General features: G+C 42.5%; 1 protein-coding gene across 1 annotated transcript in view; it reads left to right on the forward strand.

Annotated features, from left to right (window-relative positions):
• The window catches only part of SMG1 (SMG1 nonsense mediated mRNA decay associated PI3K related kinase), a 209,301-nt gene that overhangs the window by 80,162 nt on the left and 108,430 nt on the right, over positions 1 to 20,709 (forward strand). Inside the window, 11 exon segments of the mRNA XM_068244758.1 lie at positions 1,959 to 2,099; positions 2,751 to 2,950; positions 4,324 to 4,520; positions 5,061 to 5,222; positions 5,321 to 5,475; positions 6,644 to 6,783; positions 9,104 to 9,305; positions 9,647 to 9,756; positions 12,826 to 12,973; positions 14,126 to 14,285; positions 19,054 to 19,174. Of these exon segments, the coding sequence (XP_068100859.1) occupies positions 1,959 to 2,099; positions 2,751 to 2,950; positions 4,324 to 4,520; positions 5,061 to 5,222; positions 5,321 to 5,475; positions 6,644 to 6,783; positions 9,104 to 9,305; positions 9,647 to 9,756; positions 12,826 to 12,973; positions 14,126 to 14,285; positions 19,054 to 19,174 (1,736 nt within the window).

A 20,709-nucleotide genomic window follows, 5' to 3' on the forward strand; every position in this document is an offset into this window, starting at 1 on the left:
TCGGACTGGTTCCTTACCAAAACTGAAAAACACAGCTTATATACACTGACACACAGAGGAGAAACATTCTTTGCAAACATAAATGTAATTAGATGCCTTAACTGTATGTCAGTGTATATAAGCTGTGTTTTTCAGTTTTGGTCAGGAACCAGTCCGACGAAGGCTTTTTATAAGTCGAAAGCTCACTGTTTATCCATCTCTAAGTTAGCCAATAAATGGTATCATCCTGATCCAAAACTTCTTGCTTTTACTCATGGCTAACACGGTACAACACTTTACTGCTTCTACTAGGTTTTGGGCTGTAAGCCTTTAGCAGCCAATTTATTTAGAGGCTTGTAAGTGCTCCAGGCCAAATAATCTTAGCACAATTTTTTTATTTCGTACTGCTGTAATGTATGTTTCCCAGAACGTCATTTCGGACAGCACCCCTGGATGAGACTTGTCTCCCTCCCCACTGTGGACAGGAAACTGTTAAAAGAAGAATTTGCATAAGCAATAGGCAGCCACATATTAGATACTACATCTACCACAGTACCTCAGTTTAGTTTCCTGTCCCGGACGGGATGCATGGGAGAGGTCTCCAGGAGTGCCATCCATGTCAGGCGGCAGGGGCAGCGTTTTCCAGGGCTCCAAGCGGCACTGTTCAGTGAACAGTCGGAGCCCTGCAGCGTGGAGGAGGCTTCTCCATCGGAGGCAGCAACTTTATGCGCGCATGTGCGAGCATTGGAGAGAGTTCACTTCCGGTTGAACCGAAGGTAGTCACGCGCTGGCGTCCCGCGTGATCTGAAGTCTGAGCCGGGCGGCAGGAATCGGCATACAGCTGATTCCTTAAGGTAAGAAGCTGATTAAGCATATGCTTAGCCGGCAGGGGCTGCATGCATAATTGGATCAGCTGCATCAAATCAGCAGCACAGGTATAAGTTTGTAGAGTCCATGATGCACTCTGGTTTGTGGCTGGGATCATGGAGGACGCCTCTTGGTCAGCTCCTGCACAATCTGCTGAATCTGCCCAGGATCCCTCTCTGGCAAGTAGATGTGATTATGTTTCTTCTGCTTGGCTGGATGTATGTTATGTATAGAGGGATTGTCTAATGGCTGGCTCTCGTTTATTATGTTTTATACCCCAAAAGACATAAGACTGAGAAGGTTGAAAAGTCTGAAAAATCTTCTACTCAGTCCAGTCAGCATGGATTGGCAACTCTGAATGGAAATTGTGCCAGTATTGTACAGAGAAGGTCCACAGCAATAGGAAATTAAAGATTCTGCTATTGCTTCTACCGCCTCAACTGCTTCAGATGGGCCTGAGACTAGTACTGCTATGGCTTTTCTACCTGTTATAGCTAATCCATTATCTCCTATGTTGTCTGCACCTCTAACTATGCCTCCTGCTTCCAAGAGACATAGGCCTCTATTTATTGAGCATTCCTGCATGCGATAATGCTCAAAACAGCTGACTTTACCCACCATTTAGCAAAGTGTGCATTCATAAAACCTGTGTCCGCATGAAAATCTATAATTCCTGAGCAGGTGCGGGAAATTAACACCTTGTTTATGGTCACTGGGGGTGTGAGACAACTGAGGACTGACTTGCTGATCGTCTTCTATTGGCTATCATCACCTCTTGTCATGGAATAGTGGTAACAGGATTAGTAGGCATCAGTCTTTTAACCAACTTTTCATGTGTGATACCTAAAATTATTGCCCATGGCTTAATGTTGGCGGTGTTTTGCTTGTAGCTAATTGCAGCACAGCCGTAATTATCTGAAGTACAATGTGTGTAGGTACTGGCTCCTTCCCATTCTAGAATCACTGCTGCAGGATATTTACTCTACTTTTCAAGCCTCTAAACTTTGGAGTTGGAGATGTAGGAGTTGAGCCTGATTGTGACAGTATATTAGGCAGAGGATGTGTCAATGGTTTCAACTGCTATTTTTAAAATGTAATTTTACTTCCTCCAGTAACACCAGTCATACAGAAATGCAAGAAATCTCAGCTGCAATAAGATATCACATGAGCAAATCCCCCAGCAACACATTCCATCCCCAGGACTTTTCTGATGTCATCAGTTTTATCCTGTATGGGAGCACTCATAGGACTGGGTAAGCTTAATTGTAAAATAATATACAGTAGAGTGCCAGTTAGTTCAGAAGTCTTAACCAACCAGAACAAATTGCAGGCCGTACTCAATGGTGAAGGCCAACTTCTTAGGCTGTTTGTGAGCTCTGCTGTGGTTAAACCCTGTGTTCCATGGTTCTCCCAGGGTTTAATATACTTTCAATTAATGGTTTTTAACATTTAATATAGAGTTCATGGTATGTATATAGAGTAGGGTATTGTACTGTATTAACTAGGCCTATTTTTACATTCATTCTCAAGCAACCAGAAAGCAAACTGATCTGGCGTCAGCCAATTCCTGTTGGTGCCAAATAACAGAGACTCTACTGTAATGAACTTGATAAACGGCCCAAGGCCTAAAAAGTAATGGGCAAACCACTGTATGGACACTTTTTTTTTCTGTCATGACATCCAACCAAGAAAGCCTCTACTGTCCTGTGCCTAGTCTCCATATGTATTTTCTAAAGCAGTACAGCAGTTTCTGCATCATTTTCATAGGATGTAAATTTGGGTAGTGGTTATTTTTTCTCCAGAGGTTAGATAGGATTTAAAGTATGGTGCTTTGTGAAATGCTGGTGTTTTCTAAATAAAATAACAAAAGATCAATTTGTTCTTGGCACTCTTTTCACCCTTAGCAAGGACAATTGGCTGGAGAGGTTATTTCACAGTTGCCAGAGACTGGATAAACGTGATGCTTTACTCATTCCACGAAATCTGTTGAAGACAGAGGCTGTTCTATGGCAGTGGGCAGTATGGGAAGCTGCTCAGTTCACTGTTCTGTCTAAGTTACGCACTCCCTTAGGAAGAGCTCAGGATACGTTCCAGACAATTGAAGGTGGTGTATTTTATTCATCTTAAGTTGTAGTTAAGATCTAAGTGTTTCATTTTACACTTGTGTATTTGCTTTTTTTTTTTATGTGTATTTTGATTTATTTTTAAATTCCGGTGCTGTGATTTCACAGTATAGATGTTTGATACCAGCTATTGCTGAAATTATATTTCTCTCCGTTAATAGGTCAGCTGCCCTGCAATTTCGCAGAATGGGTAGTTTTCTGTGGGTGGGGGTGGGGCGTTGGTGCTGAAATTAAAACTGGTATATTTTTCAGACAGACTGCATTCCTATTTCTCTTCTGAATGGCATGGGTACATTGACAGTGATTCTTGCAACACTGACTGCAGTGGTACAGTTAAAGGACAACTATCAGAATAAACTACTGTATCAATTTTTTTTTAAACTTTTTCTTATGCAAAGTACAAAAGTATAACAAATGTCAGTAATACAATCAGGAAATTGCATATGGAATATAGATCGCATAGAAGAGCAATACAGTAGGACAAGTAAGGAAGAGCAAAGTAGCAAATGTCTAGAAAAGCATACTATATAGAAGAACAGCTCTTGTGGGCCAGCCAGATCAGAGATGCATCCTGAGTATGTAGGATCACTGAGGGCTATGGGATGCTGCCCAGTCAGCCCCATGGGTCCTACATTTTGGATGGGTGGATTCCCTAATAGTAGAGGTGATTTTCTCCAAGATGTATATGGATTGAGTTTTGTTAATTAACTCAGTCCTCGAAGGAGGCAAGGGCCTTCAGGCAAAAACTACTGTATCAGTTTAAACTCACATGTAGTTATAGTAACTTCTGACAAATGGCCATGCAGATGTTTACAAACCTGCTCCAATCGGGTGTGAACAGAGTCTTACAGTTGGGGTCGGCTCACATGAAGTAAACCTGTGGTTACTGAGCAGTGACCCCTTAACAAATCGGAGATCTACCTAATGCAACCAAATGGCAATAGTAATGTTATACACACACACACCAGTGCAATTAGAATCTACTTGCAATGGAATGTCTTTCTCCCTGATCAGTTGCACCAGCCAGCTATCTATGTGGACTGACCCTTGGACTAAGCGCACATGATTGTATTCTGAGCACCACTATTATTTCTGAATAGTGCAACTTTAGTTCATAAAGGAATGTAATGACAGAGGCAAGACTTCCTCTGCAGGGTTGAAGACTGATACTACGTAAAGGGCTCGGAGCAATGTGGAGGAGGCTTTTAACATGGAAAAGTACAAACTGTTAATAAACTAAAATTTTGTATTGAACAGTCTGTGTACAGTGACCATTCATGAGAAGTCTGGTTTTCTTGTGGTATAGAGCTATTTGTCTTCCGTGAGAAGGTTTAGATTTCTGCAATTTTTTTAGGTATTATACGAAGCTTGGCAGCTCACACTTTAAATCCAGACCAGGACGTTAGTCAGTGGACAACTGCAGAAAACGATGAGGGGCATGCGAACAACCAATTGCGTTTAGTTCTTCTACTTCAGTATCTGGAAAACTTGGATAAGCTGATGTACAATGCCTATGAAGGATGCGCCAATGCATTAACTTCTCCCCCTAAGGTGAGTGGGCAGTGTTAGAACTACGTCTTGGGGCTTGTTTATTCTTAAGTCACATGCCCAATTTACTGTTGCCCGCAGAGGTTGGGCTATCAGGTGTCAGTCTGAGCCTGAGTTATGTGCTGATGTTCCACTAGCCTATGGGAGGTGGGGAGGGCTAGACAGATAACTGCACAATCCACAGCTGAGCGGGAGGGATAAATGGTACAATGGCCTTGGCTGTGGAGACTAGTTACTGTGGACGACTGCACAACTAAGAACTTAGCGGGTGGGATAGTACTGTGGCGACTAGTCACCATGGACAGCTGCACAACTCACAACTGAGTAGGAGGGATAAATGGCACAATGGCCACGGCTGTGGCGTATAGTAACTGCAGATCCCTGGCCGATGCCTTGATGCTGCTATACACCTACTAGAGCCTCTGCAGAGGCTGGCAGTCTGCCAAGAACCAGTGTGTGTGTATACGTCAAAATTATACTGTTGGTGTTAATGGTTTTTAATGATGCAAGCATGTTCCTCTAGCTAATGTCTTCTCTTCATAGGTCATCAGGACTTTCTTTTATACTAACCGGCAAACCTGCCAAGACTGGCTCACTCGAATCCGAATTGCTATCATGCGGGTTGGGTTGTTGGCTGGGCAGCCAGCTGTTACAGTCAGACATGGTTTTGACCTGCTGTCAGAAATGAAAAATAGTGCACCTCAGGTAAGCTTTGCCATATCTTTGTTGCACCAGATGGAACTTTGAAGCATGTATTGTATATTTGTGTTTACAAGTATGAAGTGTTTTCTGGTTCTTTTTAGGGCATGGAACTTGAATTGACCGTGATGATGGTGGTGGAGGCTTTGTGTGAGCTTCAGTGCTCGGAAGCCATACAGGGGCTTATGGTCTGGTCATCTGCTGTTGCTGGTAAAAGTGTTTCCTGGATAAATTCTGTAGCTCTTCAAGCAGATGGAAGGTATGCCTCTCTACTCTTTACTACATTTGCATTTCAAATTTCTCTGTTGAAATCTATGCTCCTGTTCATGAACGTTCATTCCAATGCTTTTCCAAAATGAAAGCACACCTCTGGCGAAAATAAACCTATAGGTAAAGCTATAATTCCTGACATATCGTGTTAGCAACAAGATGCAATGAAGGCCTGTTTAAGCTGTTTTTCAATGCTTAGCTCCGCCCCTTTGGAAAAAAGGCTTTGCCTTTTCTCTTTAATCTATGCTTTATTGGCATAACCATAGGTTTTTGTTTTTTCACCAGAGATGCACTTTAACCACTTCCCTTCACCCAGAACGAGTAACTACGTCCCTGCAATTTCCCACTTTACCTCGTAGGGTTGTAGCTACTGCGTCCCTTGCCCCTGCGCTCGTTTGCGCTGAAGCGGAGAGATGAGTGCAGATCCCATTCATTAATCTCTGTACCTGTGTGAATGGTCACTGACAATGCTGCGATAATTTGTTTACTTCCGACGTCTACGCATTACTTCCTTTTTAGCATACTAGAAGTAGGCAATAGGAAGTAATGCACAAGGACATCTTGGGCCAATTAGTTAAATTACACCTACACACTTTATTAAATAAACCTCCCATACTATCCCATAATTACCCAATTTTTATTTTTTGTATAAAAATGCACACAAAAAAACAAAACATAGTTACCTTAGAGACTGAACGTTTTAATATGTATGTTGAGGGTATATTGCTGTTCATTTTGAAACTAAGGGCTTGTGACGGATGCAAAACTGAAAAATGTACTTTTTTTATTTCTAAATAAAATATTGGGGGCATGCATTGTACTATGGAAATATTTTAAATGTTGCAATAACTGGGACAAATGTGCAATCCCCCCCCCCCCCCAAAAGAAAGCCTAGTTGGTAGCAGAAAAAACTATATAGATTGTTTAGTTGTGATTAGTAGTAATACATTTATAGGTGCATTTATAGGTGAATGAATGGAAGGAGCACAGAAAGGTGAAAATTGCTCTGGTTTTTAAGGTGGAAAAAAAAAAACCCTTGAAGGTGAAGTGGTTAAGCAAAATGGCCCCTCAGTGTGATTGCATTGATGCCAAGCTTTAGTACCTGGAGATGCTTTAGACATGAACTGTTTTGTAATGTTGCACTGTTTGCTTTACAGGTTTGAGAAAGCAGCAGTAGAATACCAGGAACAATTGTGTGCCATGACTGGGGTGGATTGCAGCACTCCTGGCTTCGATAAGACTGTTCTGAAGTTGGCAAATTCCAGTAACGCATCTGCCAGCCCCAAACATTCAAATGGTAGGTTAGGGCTGTACGTTTTCTGATTGCAAGTCTTCTTCCTCTTATGTTTATCAGACTTGACCCTTCTTGTTTGGGATCCCTTGTGTTTTTGTATAAATGGGGGACTCAGGGCTCATTCACACAACGCAAGCATGAACACGATTTCGTGCTTGTGTTGCCATCTCACGGTCAACGCACGGAATGCACGTCAGGGAGCGCTAGAGCGCAGACACCGGCAGCCGTACCCGTCAGGAAACGTGTGCGTCGTGCGATTTTATGTCCTCAGAAGCGTTACATCGTAACACATGGGAACGCACACCTGTAGTGTGAATGGTAACATGAAAGTCTATGGACTTTCATGTTGCCATGTGGATCGTACACTATGCGTTGTGTCAAAACTGACAGCGCAGCACATAGTGTGAATGAGCCCTAAATCTACAAATTCAGTAATGCATATGTTGTTGAAGACAAGAATGTGTCAAAAGGTTATGTTTTGAACTGGCATCTACATAAAGGCTTTTTAAAGCCACACTGAATAAATTTCCTCCAACTGTATGTATATCACAGTATAACGCCTACTATAGCTTTTCTCTTACCTGGTGAAAATGATGCAGAAAATCTATCGACATCTATATGGATAAGCACATTTTTCATTTGAAGACACAGTAGATTTCTAGGGAATGATCTTTACCTACTTAGTGTACAAACTCCCATAGTTAAAGAATAGTAGCCCTTCCTTAACCACCCTGGCGTTCTGATAAAATCGCCAGGGTGGCTGCGGGAGGTTTTTTTTTAAATAAAAAAAAAACTATTTCATGCAGCCAACTAAAAGTTGGCTGCATGAAAGCCCACTAGAGGGCGCTCCGGATGCGCACTTTCGATCGCCTCCGGCGATCAAAAGTAACAAGGAAGGCCGCAATGAGCGGCCTTCCTTGTTTCGCTTACCTCGTCGCCATGGCGACGAGCGGAGTGATGTCATGGGCGTCAGCTGACGTCAGCCGCCTCCGATCCAGCCCTTAGCGCTGGCCGGAACTTTTTTTTCCGGCTACGCTGGGCTCAGGCGGCTGGGGGGACCCTCTTTCGCCGCTGCATGCGGCGGATCGCCGCACTGCAGCGGCGTTCAGGCAGCACACGCGGCTGGCAAAGTGCCGGCTGCGTGTGCTGCTTTTTATTTGAGCCAAATCGGCCCAGCAGGGCCTGAGCGGCAGGCTCCGGCGGTACTGGACGAGCTGAGCTCGTCCAGACCGCTCAGCAGGTTAAGGCTACTTACACACCAAGACGTTGCGTTTTAGGGGACGTTGTGGTCGCATAACGTGCCCCTAACGCAACGTATGGTGGTGTTGAAGTTGGACGTCAGATTGAGCTGCATAACGCAGCTCTCAAAGCAGCCGCTTCAGGTTAGTGATAGGAAGTCTGGATCTTTTTAAGGATTCGGATCATTTGAATCTGATCATTGAAAAGATTTTTACTAGGGAAGCGGACTGGGGGTGAAATGACTAGCCGGACAGGACTTTCCCTGCACTGTACATTCTGTATGTTCCTGTTTCTTCCAGGCAGACATCCACTGTGAACCGAATCTTTTACTGTGATGATCCGGATGATTCGACTCACAAAAAAGATCCGGATCAAATGAACGGTTCGTTCATGATCCGGACAACACTACAGTCCTACCACGAGTCTCTGCAGTGCAGTGAATATTAATTAGCCATGTGGCTGGCTGCGGAAGAGGAGGGGAGACCTCCTCCAACATTATTGAGCATGTGCAAGCAGTCTAACGCTGCTTAGCCCAGTATAACGTAGAGCATGCAGCACTTTGTTTAAACGTGCTGTGTTACTATGTAACGCAACGTGGGCACTGTGAACAGCACAATTGATTTTTTCAGTGCTGTGAGTTAGGCTGCGTTACTGGCTGCTGTAACGTGGGACTTTAACGTCCCACTGTGAAACCAGCCTTAATGTCGGCTTGTCTGTTGTGTCTCTGGCTTGCTTTTCTGATGGCTTCTGCTGAAGCTGCTTTTGGATTTTCCAAACTATTATCTGAGTTTCACAATAGTGAAGGAGAAATATTTTTGCAAGTTCATTGGAAGGTGCATTTTTTTCCCCCTTCCCCTTGTGGGTTTTTTTTTTTTTTTCCTTGTGCTTTGATGTACTTTTATTAGATGTCTGTAAGAGGGAGCAACTTTCACTTTATGTCCACCCATCTACAGGCAGAGTTAACGCATAACACCCGTTGATCTACTTAGTTTATGAACCCACCAAGGAAAGTGTGTTTTTAATGACTATAAAAAATGTTTTTATTATATAGTGAAAGTCAGATTATCCTGCTTTGTTTTTGAAGGAGATGTCAGAAAGACTGTTCTGACAAAATCTGGTGACCCGGTGCCTGAGGTGGTTAACTACTTGGGCAACAAGGCTTGTGAGTGTTACATCTCCATTGCAGACTGGTCCGCAGTCCAGGAGTGGCAAACCAGCATACAAGATCTGAAGAAAAGTTCTACGGGCAGCTGTGTTAACCTGAAGATTGATTTCAACTATATCAAGTGAGTTGCCTATGTGGTACTTTTTCTTTCCTAAGACATACTGTAATTAAGTTGTGACAAGAAGGCCTCTGTAATGTGTATCTGTACACATCGGCGAAATCATTTACAGGTATTAAATTTTTTTAGTAAAAGTAAGCTTTTTTTTTTTCTTTGTTATATCCAGTAATGCTTAACTTCATAAGTTGATGCTGCTCCTGACCAAGCAGTATTAAGCATGCTGGTTGAGAAGTGCCAGAGGGTTACGTTTCCTACGGTTTTAATTGTTAAAAAATTTCAGCATATTGCTTAAATTATTTTTATTTTTTTTTACATTGAACAATTTTGTTGTTGGTTCTTAACAGGGCTTTGAGCAGTTTTGAATATGGGGAGCTCCCTGAATGCGTAGAACAGCTGGAGTTGCTTCCGGGGGAAAATCTAAGTCTCATGAATGGTGGTTCAAAGGACAAAATAGGTAAAAATCGAAATGCGAGTCGTGTTAAAACTTTTTTTCCTTTTTTTTTTTTTTTTTTTTTTTTTTTTTCTTCTTGTGATTTTTATCAGATAATGCCAACATTGTTTGTTTTTGTAGTTGCCCTACTTTTGGTTATAAGAGATAATTGGTCTGTAGCACAGCTTGCTGTAGCACAGCTTGAGAGAGACAAGTTGTTTGGTGAACACACATATTTAGGCCTCTTTCACAGTGCGACGTTCAAGTCGCACGTTACAAAATGTTTCAACGCAGACTAACGCACAGCAATACTAAGTCTGTGCGACATTCACAGTGCACACGTTTCGTTTGTGTGTAACGTGTAGCGTTTTTTAGAAAGTGCTGCATACTGTGCGTTATATAAGTTATTAGCTGCGTTGGACTTTTTGCACATGCTCAGTAATTACTTGGAAGCATACTTTTCATTGCCTGTATGCTCTACTGTAATGCGACTATAACGGGGCATTAAGTTACGTTGCGACTTTTTGGGGGCGTGGCATTGTAATTTGCGTTGCGACTTTAACGTTGCATCAAAGCGCAACGTCCTACTGTGAAAGAGGCCTTAATATGCAAAGTTATATTTTTTATGTCTGAATAGACCTTTATTTAAATAAAGGACAACTGAACCGAGAGGGATATGGAGGCTGCCATATTTATTTCCTTTTAAGCAATACCAGTTGCCTGTCTGTCCTGCTAAGCCTTTTCCTCTAACACTCTTAGCCTTAAGCCTCATCTACACGGGTAGATGAGGCTGCGATCCGGCGGCTCGATTAGCCGCCGTATCGCCTCTTCCGTGCCCGCCGCGTCCCCGCCGCATTCGATTCCCCGCTCGTCCCCGCTTATCTTCCGCTCGATTCCCTGCCATTGTCCCCTGGCGGGGAGCGAGCAGGGAATTGGCGGTGCGGAGATCCGTCCTGTCGGATCTTATCAATCGAGCCGCATCAGCGGCTCGATTGATAAGGCACATCAGAGCCTCATCTACCCGTGTAGATGAGGCTTAAGACCCTGAACAAGCATGCAGCAGATCAGGTGTTGTCAGATCTGCATCACATTGGTAGTATTGTCTCTCACTAAAGGATCAAACCCTTAGTCTTTATTGGTTTCATGTAAAAAAAAATGGCCATCTTTTCTGTGCCACGTAGGACCCCTTTATCAAGGCAATATTTACTCAGAGGCAAAGATCTACAGAAACAGATAATAAAAGAAATATAAACAACAAAAACAACCATATGTACTACCTCAACCAGATAGTGTATGTGCTAATCGACTAATCGAAAACGATTCCAGAGTGAGATAAAACTGATTTCAGAGTGAAACTAAAAAGGTACCGCAGCCATATCGCGAGCGACACAAATCCAATTCATGCAGATGGAAATATGCAGAAGTCCAAAACTTAACCTCTTGACGACCAGCTAATGCCGATTGGCGTAAACTGGTCGTCTGCGGGTTACCATGGAAACGGATCGAGCGGCATTTCCATGTCAGTTCACGGAGGGTGTCTCCGTGAACAGCCGGAGAGCCGCCGATAGCGGCTCGCCGGCAAAATGTAAACAGGCGGGGAAGAAATCCCCGCTGTTTACATGATACGGCGCTGCTGCGCAGCAGCGCCGTAAGTCAGATCGGCGATCCCCGGCCTCTGGCCGGGGATCGCCGGCATATGATAGGCTGAAGCCTATCCCACAATGCGCAGGACGGATATCCGTCCTGCGCAGCCCAGGAAGGGAGAGGGAGGTAAGGGGAGGGGGGGAGCGCACAAAACGCTGCGGAGGGGGGCTTTGAGGAGCCCCCCCCCCCCCCGCTACCCACTAATGGCCGGCGGCGATCAGACCCCCCCAGCAGGACATCCCCCTAGTGGGGAAAAAAGAGGGTAGTCTGATCGCCCTGCTGCACTGCTGATCGGTGCTGCGGGCTGTAGAGCCCACGCAGCACCGATCAGAGAAAATTCCCCTGGTCGGCAAGTGGTTAACTTTAAAATTGTGACCCTTGAAGTCAGGATGCAAAGATCAATACAGAAGTGCATCAGGCAATATTACCTCTATGCATTGTCACATGCCAAACATCGTGACAAAAAACAGAATGCAGTCAATAACATGCTCTTAAACTAAAATGTAAACTCTTAAATCACAGAGCTCTGTCCCCATGCCAGGGGCTGGAGGAAGCCCCCGGGTAAGTAGAATTGTTTTTTTGTTTTTTGTGTTTTTGTTTTTTTTGTCCCTCGGACCCTCCCTTTAAGTTCAGTGAACTTAAAGGTAAAATGTAATTTGCCCATCTAGTTCAGGCTACACTGAGGTTCTTGTTCAGTGATCGAATCTGCTGTGAAATCGTTAACACAAATGTTGGCCGATCAAGCGATTTCCATGAGAAACTGATTCAGTCGATTTATCCCAGTGGAAAAATTTCACTCGATCGCCGGCGGGTCAGGAGCGCATTGTTGGTGACATTCAATTCGGCGACAACCGACGCAGCAAGGATATTGCGAGTCCCCGGGTCCGTGTGTTCCCTTTCTCCGGCTGGCCTTCTCCATCTCCTCTTCACTCCCTGTCCTGTCCTGTGAGAAGGCAAAGTTAAAACAGTAGAGCGCCCTCTACTGTTTGAATTTCCTCTTGTCACAGGACTGGATAGGAAGTGAAGAGGAGACTGAGAAGGCAAGCCGGAGAAAGGGACCACACGGACCCGGGGACTAGTGCCGGTGGACAGTCAAGATCATTGCTGCTGGCTGGGGGAACAAGAAAGGAGGAAGGCCTGGGGGTGGCGAGGCGGCAGCAGCAGCTCCACAGGATGTGAATCTTTCATGCTGAAATCTGTTCAAAATATGTGTGCAGTGTATGGGCAGCCAATAGATCCCTCTCTGATCAGATTCGATCAGGGAGGGATCTGTCTGTTGGTCGATCTGGTGACAATCGACCAGTGCATGTCAGCCTTTAGAATACCAAACTGCAGGAGAGTTGTAGGTATTTCAGGTTGTGTATAACTGATTAGAATGTGTAAATCTTATTTGGAAAGTGTAACTATATTGTGTCGCAGTGAGCTAGTAATTGTTTATTTCCACTATAGACATGAAGAAACTGCTTCCCAACATGCTCAGCCCAGACCCTAAAGAACTTCAGAAGTGTATAGAGGTACAGCTGCTGAGGAATTCTGTATGCCTGAACTTGGCTTTGAATGATGCAGAGCAAGAACAGAAGTGGCAAGCTGTCTCTGAGTAAGCAGACCTTTTTCATTTTATTTTTTTATTTTTTTTTAGAATAAGCCATTTGAAATTGCTTTATAATTTTGGCCTTGCACTTCTCTAGACATCAGTTTTCTCTTTGCTGAAGAGATCACAGGAGCTACATACTATAGTCAATCATGCAGCTATACACTACCCATTTTGCTACCCTAAAGCCGCATGTCCAGTTAAGGGCCGAGGGTGTACAGCCTGAGCTGGTCTTTAAATGCTGCGGAGGCCAATAATCTAGCTTTTCTACGTAGCTTGAAGAGCATATGTAATAACTCATAGCAGAACATATTTTTATGCTAGAATATTGGGTTATTGATTTTGGCATGATTTTATTTTGTTTACCTAAGTACCAGCAGTCTCTGGCTCCTTAAAGAGAAACTCCAACCAAGAATTGAACTTTGTCCCAATCAGTAGCTGATAACCCCTTTCACATGAGAAATATATTGCTTTTCACAAACAGACCATCAGGGGGCTCTGTATGACTGATTTTGTGCTGAAACCCCTCCCACAAGAAGCTCTGGGACCGCGGTACTTTTGGCAGTTTTTACAATGTAACAAGGTTCACAGACAGGAAATAGCTGTTTACAGCTCTCTCTAACAGCCAAAACAGCTAGGAGCAGCTACATAACCTGCCAGAAGTAAAAAATGTCACCATGTAATAAATGTCAGAATGTAAATCGGGGAGAGGAAAGATTTTACAATGAGCAAACACTGACTAAATCATTCATACATAATTATTGTAAAAATGAAGCACCTTTTTATTGCATTATTTTCACTGGAGTTCCTCTTTAAAGTCCAGAGAGTTGCTGGTACCAAAACGGGGCTCAGACGGCACGCCGCACGGACCCGTCCCTTTCCTATTGCTGAAGCCTAATTGCTCTGCTGTCGCTATGACAGTCAGGAGCCGATTTCATTGGCTCCTGCTGCTGTGATCACTGAGCCAATGTGAGCCACGGTAATTGAAATCTATGCCCTGGCAGGGATAACTGGTTCCAAACATGGTGTAGATTTCAGTTGGCTACGTCCGGAAGCTGTAAAGTAGCAGCAACCTCAAATGAGTTTGGTTATTTTAATTGTAATTGTAAAAATGTTTATAGCCTTAGGATTGCTTTAACATAATATGCTTTATTGTAGAACTTTAAACAAGCACCTGAAGCAAACGGCTCGTATAGCAATGGGACCTCTGAGGCTCTCAACATTGACCGTGTCACAGTCCCTGCCTCTAATAGGAACTTTACAGCTATACTGCTCATCCTCTTTAGAAAGTACAGTATCCAGCAAGCTGGCATCTGAGGTAAAGCTATATAATGAATCTCACTTCATGGCAATGTATATAAGCTGAATGTGCTGCTGTGCCATTGAACCTTCTCTATAAAAGTGATATTTATTAATCCTAAATCAAAGACCTCTTCTTTTTTTGTATGGGCTGGGGGTCGCAGAAATATCTGCTCACAAATATCTTGTAATTCTTTTTTTAAGGATCTAGATTTTAGTTATGATGAAGTTCACATAATGCAGCTCAGCAGAATGTCATGAAGTGTCCACATCGGTTAGGGCTGGAACCCACATGAGCAATTTGCGTGTTTAGGGAGCGATTCAAAACGCTAGCGATTACCCTAAACGCTTTGCAAATATTCATGGATGGGCCAAATTCCACTGGAGCGATTGCAATTAGCAAAATCGCTATCGCAGGACATGCAGCGTTTTGGTGGCGTTTGCATTAGCGTTTCTGCAATGTAAAGTATATAAATGCTGGCGTAAACGCTCACGCTATACAGAGTGATTTGCTGTGTTTTTAAATTAATGCACACTGTAAAAAAAAAATGTAATTGAAAGGAAGAATTAAAATCGCAAAGCGCTACACAATCTCTGGCAAAAAGCTTACACTTTTTAAAATCGCTACCAAAATTGCCACAAAACGCTCAGGAAAAAACGCTAGCGATTGCGATAGATTTACGCTTTGTAGTGGGTTCCAGGCCTGAAGCCTAATCGCAATCGCTAGTGTTTTGTATGAACGGTTAGTAAGCGATTTCATGACAGTTTTAGGTAGCAATTTTAAAAGTGTAATTTGCCAGCGGTTGTGTAGCGATTTAGCGTTTTTCATTGATTGGTCCTTTCAATTTTCATTTTGTTAGTGTGCAGTAACTTCAAAACGCTAGCAAAATCGCTCTATGTAGGTTTTGATGAGCGATTATGCCAGCGTTTATATACTTTATATTGCAAAAACACTAAACGCTAAAAATGCTGCGCGTCCTGTTTTGCGATTTGGTAATCGCAATCGCTCCAGTGGAATTTGGCCCTTCCGTTAACATTAGGGAAATCGCTAGCGGTTTGAAGCGCTCCCTAAACGCTCATAAAATCGATCTAGTGGGTTCCAGCCCTTACAGTTGATTGTCCACTCTGGTTAGACTAGAGGTCCGCTGTCACTTAATCAGGGTAAGCCTTTAGAAGGAACAGGTCTGCTGCTCAACTTGCCCATAAGTTTTCCCAGTTATGATCTCGACTGTTGATTGGTTGAACCGACTGATTTTTTTTTTTTTTTTTGAGAACATCCCCCTGTAGCTTTTTGTCTGCATTTGAACTAGACCTCTCAGCAATAGAATTGGCTAGATTTAGGAAGGTCAGTCCTGCATTCACATGTATTGAGTTGCATTAAAGTAGTATGAAACCTCCAAAGCTTACCTCAACACGTTTATGCATGCTACTGACACCTGATGCTCATTTTGTGTTTGGACCCAGTTTTCCTGTGTAGATTGATGTACAAAGCTAAGAGGCAACCGTGGTGTCTAGTAAAGCTATTACATAGTTGCATAGTTATTTTGGTTGAAAAAAGACGTACGTCCATCGAGTTCAACCAGAGAACAAAGTACAACACCAGCCTGCTCCCTGAAATATCCCTGCTGATCCAGAGGAAGGCGGAAAAAAACCCCTTACAAGGCATGGTCCAATTAGCCCCAAAAGGGAAAAAAAATCCTTCCCGACTCCAGATGGCAATCAGATAAAATCCCTGGATCAACATCATTAGGCATTACCTAGTAATTGTAGCCATGGATGTCTTTCAACGCAAGGAAAGCATCTAAGCCCCCTTTAAATGCAGTTATAGAGTTTGCCATAAAGACTTCCTGTGGCAATGCATTCCACATCTTAATCACTCTTACTATAAATAACCCTTTCCTAAATAAATGACAAACGTTTTTCCTCCATGCGCAGATCGTGTCCTCTAGTCCTTTGAGAAGGCCTAGGGACAAAAAGCTCATCCGCCAAGCTATTATATTGCCCTCTGATGTATTTATACATGTTAATTACAGTGGGTTGCAAAAGTATTCGTCCCCCATGAAGTTTTCCACATTTTGTCATATTACTGCCACAAACATGAATCAATTTTATTGGAATTCCACATGAAAGACCAACACAAAATGGTGTACACATGAGAAGTGGAACGAAAATCATACATGATTCCAAACATTTTTTACAAATACATAACTGCGAAGTGGTGTGTGCATAATTATTCAGCCCCCTTTGATCTAAGTGCAGTCAGATGCCTATAGACATTGCCTGATGAGTGCTAATAACTAAATAGAGTGCACCTGTGTGTAATCTGTCAGTACAAATACAGCTGCTCTGTGAGGGCCTCAGAGGTTGTCTAAGAGAATATTGGGAGCAACAACATTGTGAAGTCCAAAGAACACACAAGACAGGTCAGGGATCAAGTTATTGGGAAATTTAAAGCAGGCTTAGGCTACAAAAAGATTTCCAAAGCCTTGAACATCCCACAGAGCACTGTTCAAGCGAGCATTCAGAAATGGAAGGAGTATGGCACAACTGTAAACCTACCAAGACAAGGCCATCCACCTAAACTCGCAGGCCGAACAAGGAGATCGCTGATCAGAAATGCAGTCAAGAGGCCCGTGGTGACTCTGGACGAGCTGCAGAGATCTACAGCTCAGGTGGGAGACTGTCCATAGGACAACTATTAGTCGTGCACTGTACAAAGTTGGCCTTTATGGAAGAGTGACAAGAAGAAAGGCATTGTTAACAGAAAGCATAAGAAGTCCCGTTTGCAGTTTGCCACAAGCCATGTGGGGGACACAGCAACCATGTGGAAGGTGCTCTGGTCAGATGAGACCAAAATGGAACTTTTTGGCCAAAATGCAAAACTCTGTGTGGCAGAAAACTACCACTGCATATCACTCTGAACACAACATCCCCACTGTCAAATATGGTGGTGGCAGCATCATGCTCGGGGGGGGGGGGGGGGGGGCATCTCTTCAGCAAGGACAGGGAAGCTGGTCAGAGGTGATGGGAAGATGGATGGAGCCAAATACAGGGCAAACTTGGAAGAAAACCTCTTGGAGACTGCAAAAGACTTGAGACTGGGGCGGAGGTTCACCTTCCAGCAGGACAATGACCCTAAACATAAAGTCAGGACAACAATGGAATGGTTTAAAACAAAACATATCTGTGTTAGAATGGCCCAGTCAAAGTCCAGATGTAAATCCAATCGAGAATCTGTGGCAAGATCTGAAAACTGCTGTTCACAAACGCTGTGCCTCTAATCTGACTGAGCTGGAGCTGTTTTGCAAAGAAGAATGGGCAAGGATTTCAGTCTCTAGATGTGCAAAGCTGGTAGGGACATACCCTAAAAGACTGGCAGCTGTAATTGCAGCAAAAGGTGGTTCTACAAAGTATTGACTCAGGGTGCCGAATAATTACGCACACCCCACTTTGCAGTTATTTATTTGTAAAAAAAAATGTTTGGAATGATGTAAGTTTCGTTTCACTTCTCACGTGTACACCACTTTATTGGTCTTTCACGTGGAATTCCAATAAAATTGATCCAGGTTTGTGGCAGTAATGTGACAAAATGTGGAAAACTTCAAGGGAGCCGAATACTTTTGCAAGCCACTGTAGATCCCCTCTAATGCATCTTTTCTCTAGACTAAATGAACCCAGTTTATCTAACCTTTCTTGGTAAGTGAGACCTTCCATCCCTCAGATCAATTTTGTTGCTCGTCTCTGCACCTGCTCTAAAACTGCAATATCTTTTTTGTAATGTGGTGCCCAGAACTGAATTCCATATTCCAGATGTGGCCTTACTAGAGAGTTAAACAGGGGCAATATTATGCTAGCATCTCGAGTTTTTTTTTATTTCCCTTTTAATGCATCCCAAAATGTTGTTAGCTGTAGCTGCAGCGGCTTGGCATTGAGTACGATTATTTGATGTCCCCAACTGTATGCAATTTATTTTGTATGGTGATAGACCATTGGTACAACCAAAATTCATGACTTTACATATTTCAACATTGAATTTCATCTGCCATGTATGTGCCCATATAGCCATCCTATCCAGATCCTGTTGCAATATGACACTATCTTCCTGAGAGTTGATGATTCTGCAAAATTTTGTATCATCTGCAAAAATAGCAACAATGCTTACTACTGCATCTACTAGGTAATTAATAAATTACATATTTCCAGAGCTGGAATCTTGAGTTATAATCCTGTTATGACTGGGTCTGATTTACTAAGTTTGCAATGCCTGCCTGGGTCATATTTCCCAGCAAGGGTTGCTAAAATGTCAGCACCAATTAGTTGGTTAATAATTGTTTTATTTTAGTTGCATGCACTTTGTAGGGATACATAAATGCAGCACAGCCTGCAACTATTCCACACTCCATCAGCATGAATATGGTTAACCTTTCCAGATATTTTTTTAACATATTATGGTTTTTGTTTACAGTTTAGAGATGTTTTAAAACATATTTTTTGGGGAAAACATGCCTTTTTTTTTAATAGAAAAAGGGAAGTGTACAGTACAATAAAGTAGTAAGTATTCAAAGACAGAGCACCACATAATAAACCTACATTTACCCCGGGTTTACCCATACGAGATTATTGAATGGCACTCAGAATGTGAAAACAATATTATGCAGACCTTGGCATGTCATCCAAAGGAAGAATCTACAACATCAACAAAACACAGTAGTCGTGCTGCCATGTTTTTAACATGTATAGAATATTGGTCTGTTATTCATATACTTTTTTTATTCTACTTCCCACAGGACTGTCTGGTCCCTCTGTTCAGTGAAGCTTTACGCTCGTGTGACCAGCATGACGTGAGACCTTGGATACATGCTCTGAGATACACGGCTTTCCAAAATCTGCTTGCTGATAAATTTAAAGGTAGCTCCTGGTCTGGTTCAGTGTCTTAAGCTTCTGTTTTTTGTGCAAGTCACTAATTCTAGCATGCTACTGTGACTAGAATGGCACAATCTTTTTGTGGCGTTGTGTTGGCAAAATAGTGTGAAAACTTTCATATTTGTGTATATTTACCAGCACTATAAGCGCTCATTAACCCTTGTCACTTTGCTTCTGTTTGTTCTGCCATAAAAGAAGCTTTTTTTTTCCCCTCAGTTCATTTTTTATTGAACCAGTTCAACATTTTAAAGGAAACCTGAGACTACTTAAATAGAAAAATTTATACTTGCCTTAAGTTAATGGGCTCCCACGCCGTCCTCCTGAACGGCTCTGCTCGTCTTACTACTTCTCCATTAGAAAGGCTCCAGTCCCACCAGACGGTGCACTGTGCACATGCGACCGGTAGCTGAAGGAAAGCCCCAGATAAGTATAAATTCTCCTATTTAAAGAGGAACTGTCGTGAAAATCTTAAAATTTAAAACGCATACAAACAAGAAGTACATTTCTTCCAGAGTAAAATGAGACATAAATTGCCAGCTCCTATATAAAATAGGTAACCAACTATGGAGAATACTAACTCAGTGAAGCGTTAGTTCTCCTCAGATCGGTCAGATGGGTTCTTAACCAGTCATACCAACAATATATATTTTTAGTATCACATATATCCCCAATGAAATAATGAGTCTCAGACCAAGATCACTTTTTATCTTAAAATAAATGTATTCTTGTAATAATAAACATAGAATATACAAAGATCACATAGAACAGGGTTATTATAAAAAAGGCAATAGTAAAAATATCTAGCAACATTTCTCAGCCATCAGGAGTACATAAATTAAAAAGAGTTACGTACCACCTCCCTTACAGCATATCTCGGCAATGTCCTATCTGAACAGAGCCTTGACCTATATTTATAGGGGACATCGTACCTAAACCAAGTTTCACTCACGTGAGTTCCACAGTCGTCACAAGAGACAGACATGTGAGGGGGAGTTGGCCTTGGATGGGGCCAACTTGAAATTTACGACTCCAGGGTTTATGCACAGTTGAATGGGTCACTTAAAGTTCATTCTTAGTAGGTGAGAGTTGAATTCACAGAGTTCACCTAGAGTTTGAGCTTACTGGGTGAAGGTTCACCAACAGTTTAGCTTACTAGGTGAGAGGGTATCTATAGTTCATAAGCAGTTCATACGGTTACTATAATTCACAGCACACCAGATATAATAGGATTATTAAACACACACTGCACATGATATAATAATGCAAACAGTTACATTAGTCATATACCATAAGATATGCATATGTTTCTCTAATTATAGTGCTTACACTATTTCAGTTTACCTAATGACAACCTGATAATAAAGATTAAATATTTTTGACACCCCGCTTTCAGGGAGTCATTGGGTCATCTTATATATCACTCTTCAGTAGCATACACATTGGTATGGTCATTTTGTTCAGTCTCTTCGAACTGCTCAAACCATACACTGTTAAGCATGTTGGCATAAAAGTCAATACTT

Source organism: Hyperolius riggenbachi, chromosome 7, assembly GCF_040937935.1.
Source record: "Hyperolius riggenbachi isolate aHypRig1 chromosome 7, aHypRig1.pri, whole genome shotgun sequence".
Lineage (NCBI taxonomy): Eukaryota > Metazoa > Chordata > Amphibia > Anura > Hyperoliidae > Hyperolius > Hyperolius riggenbachi.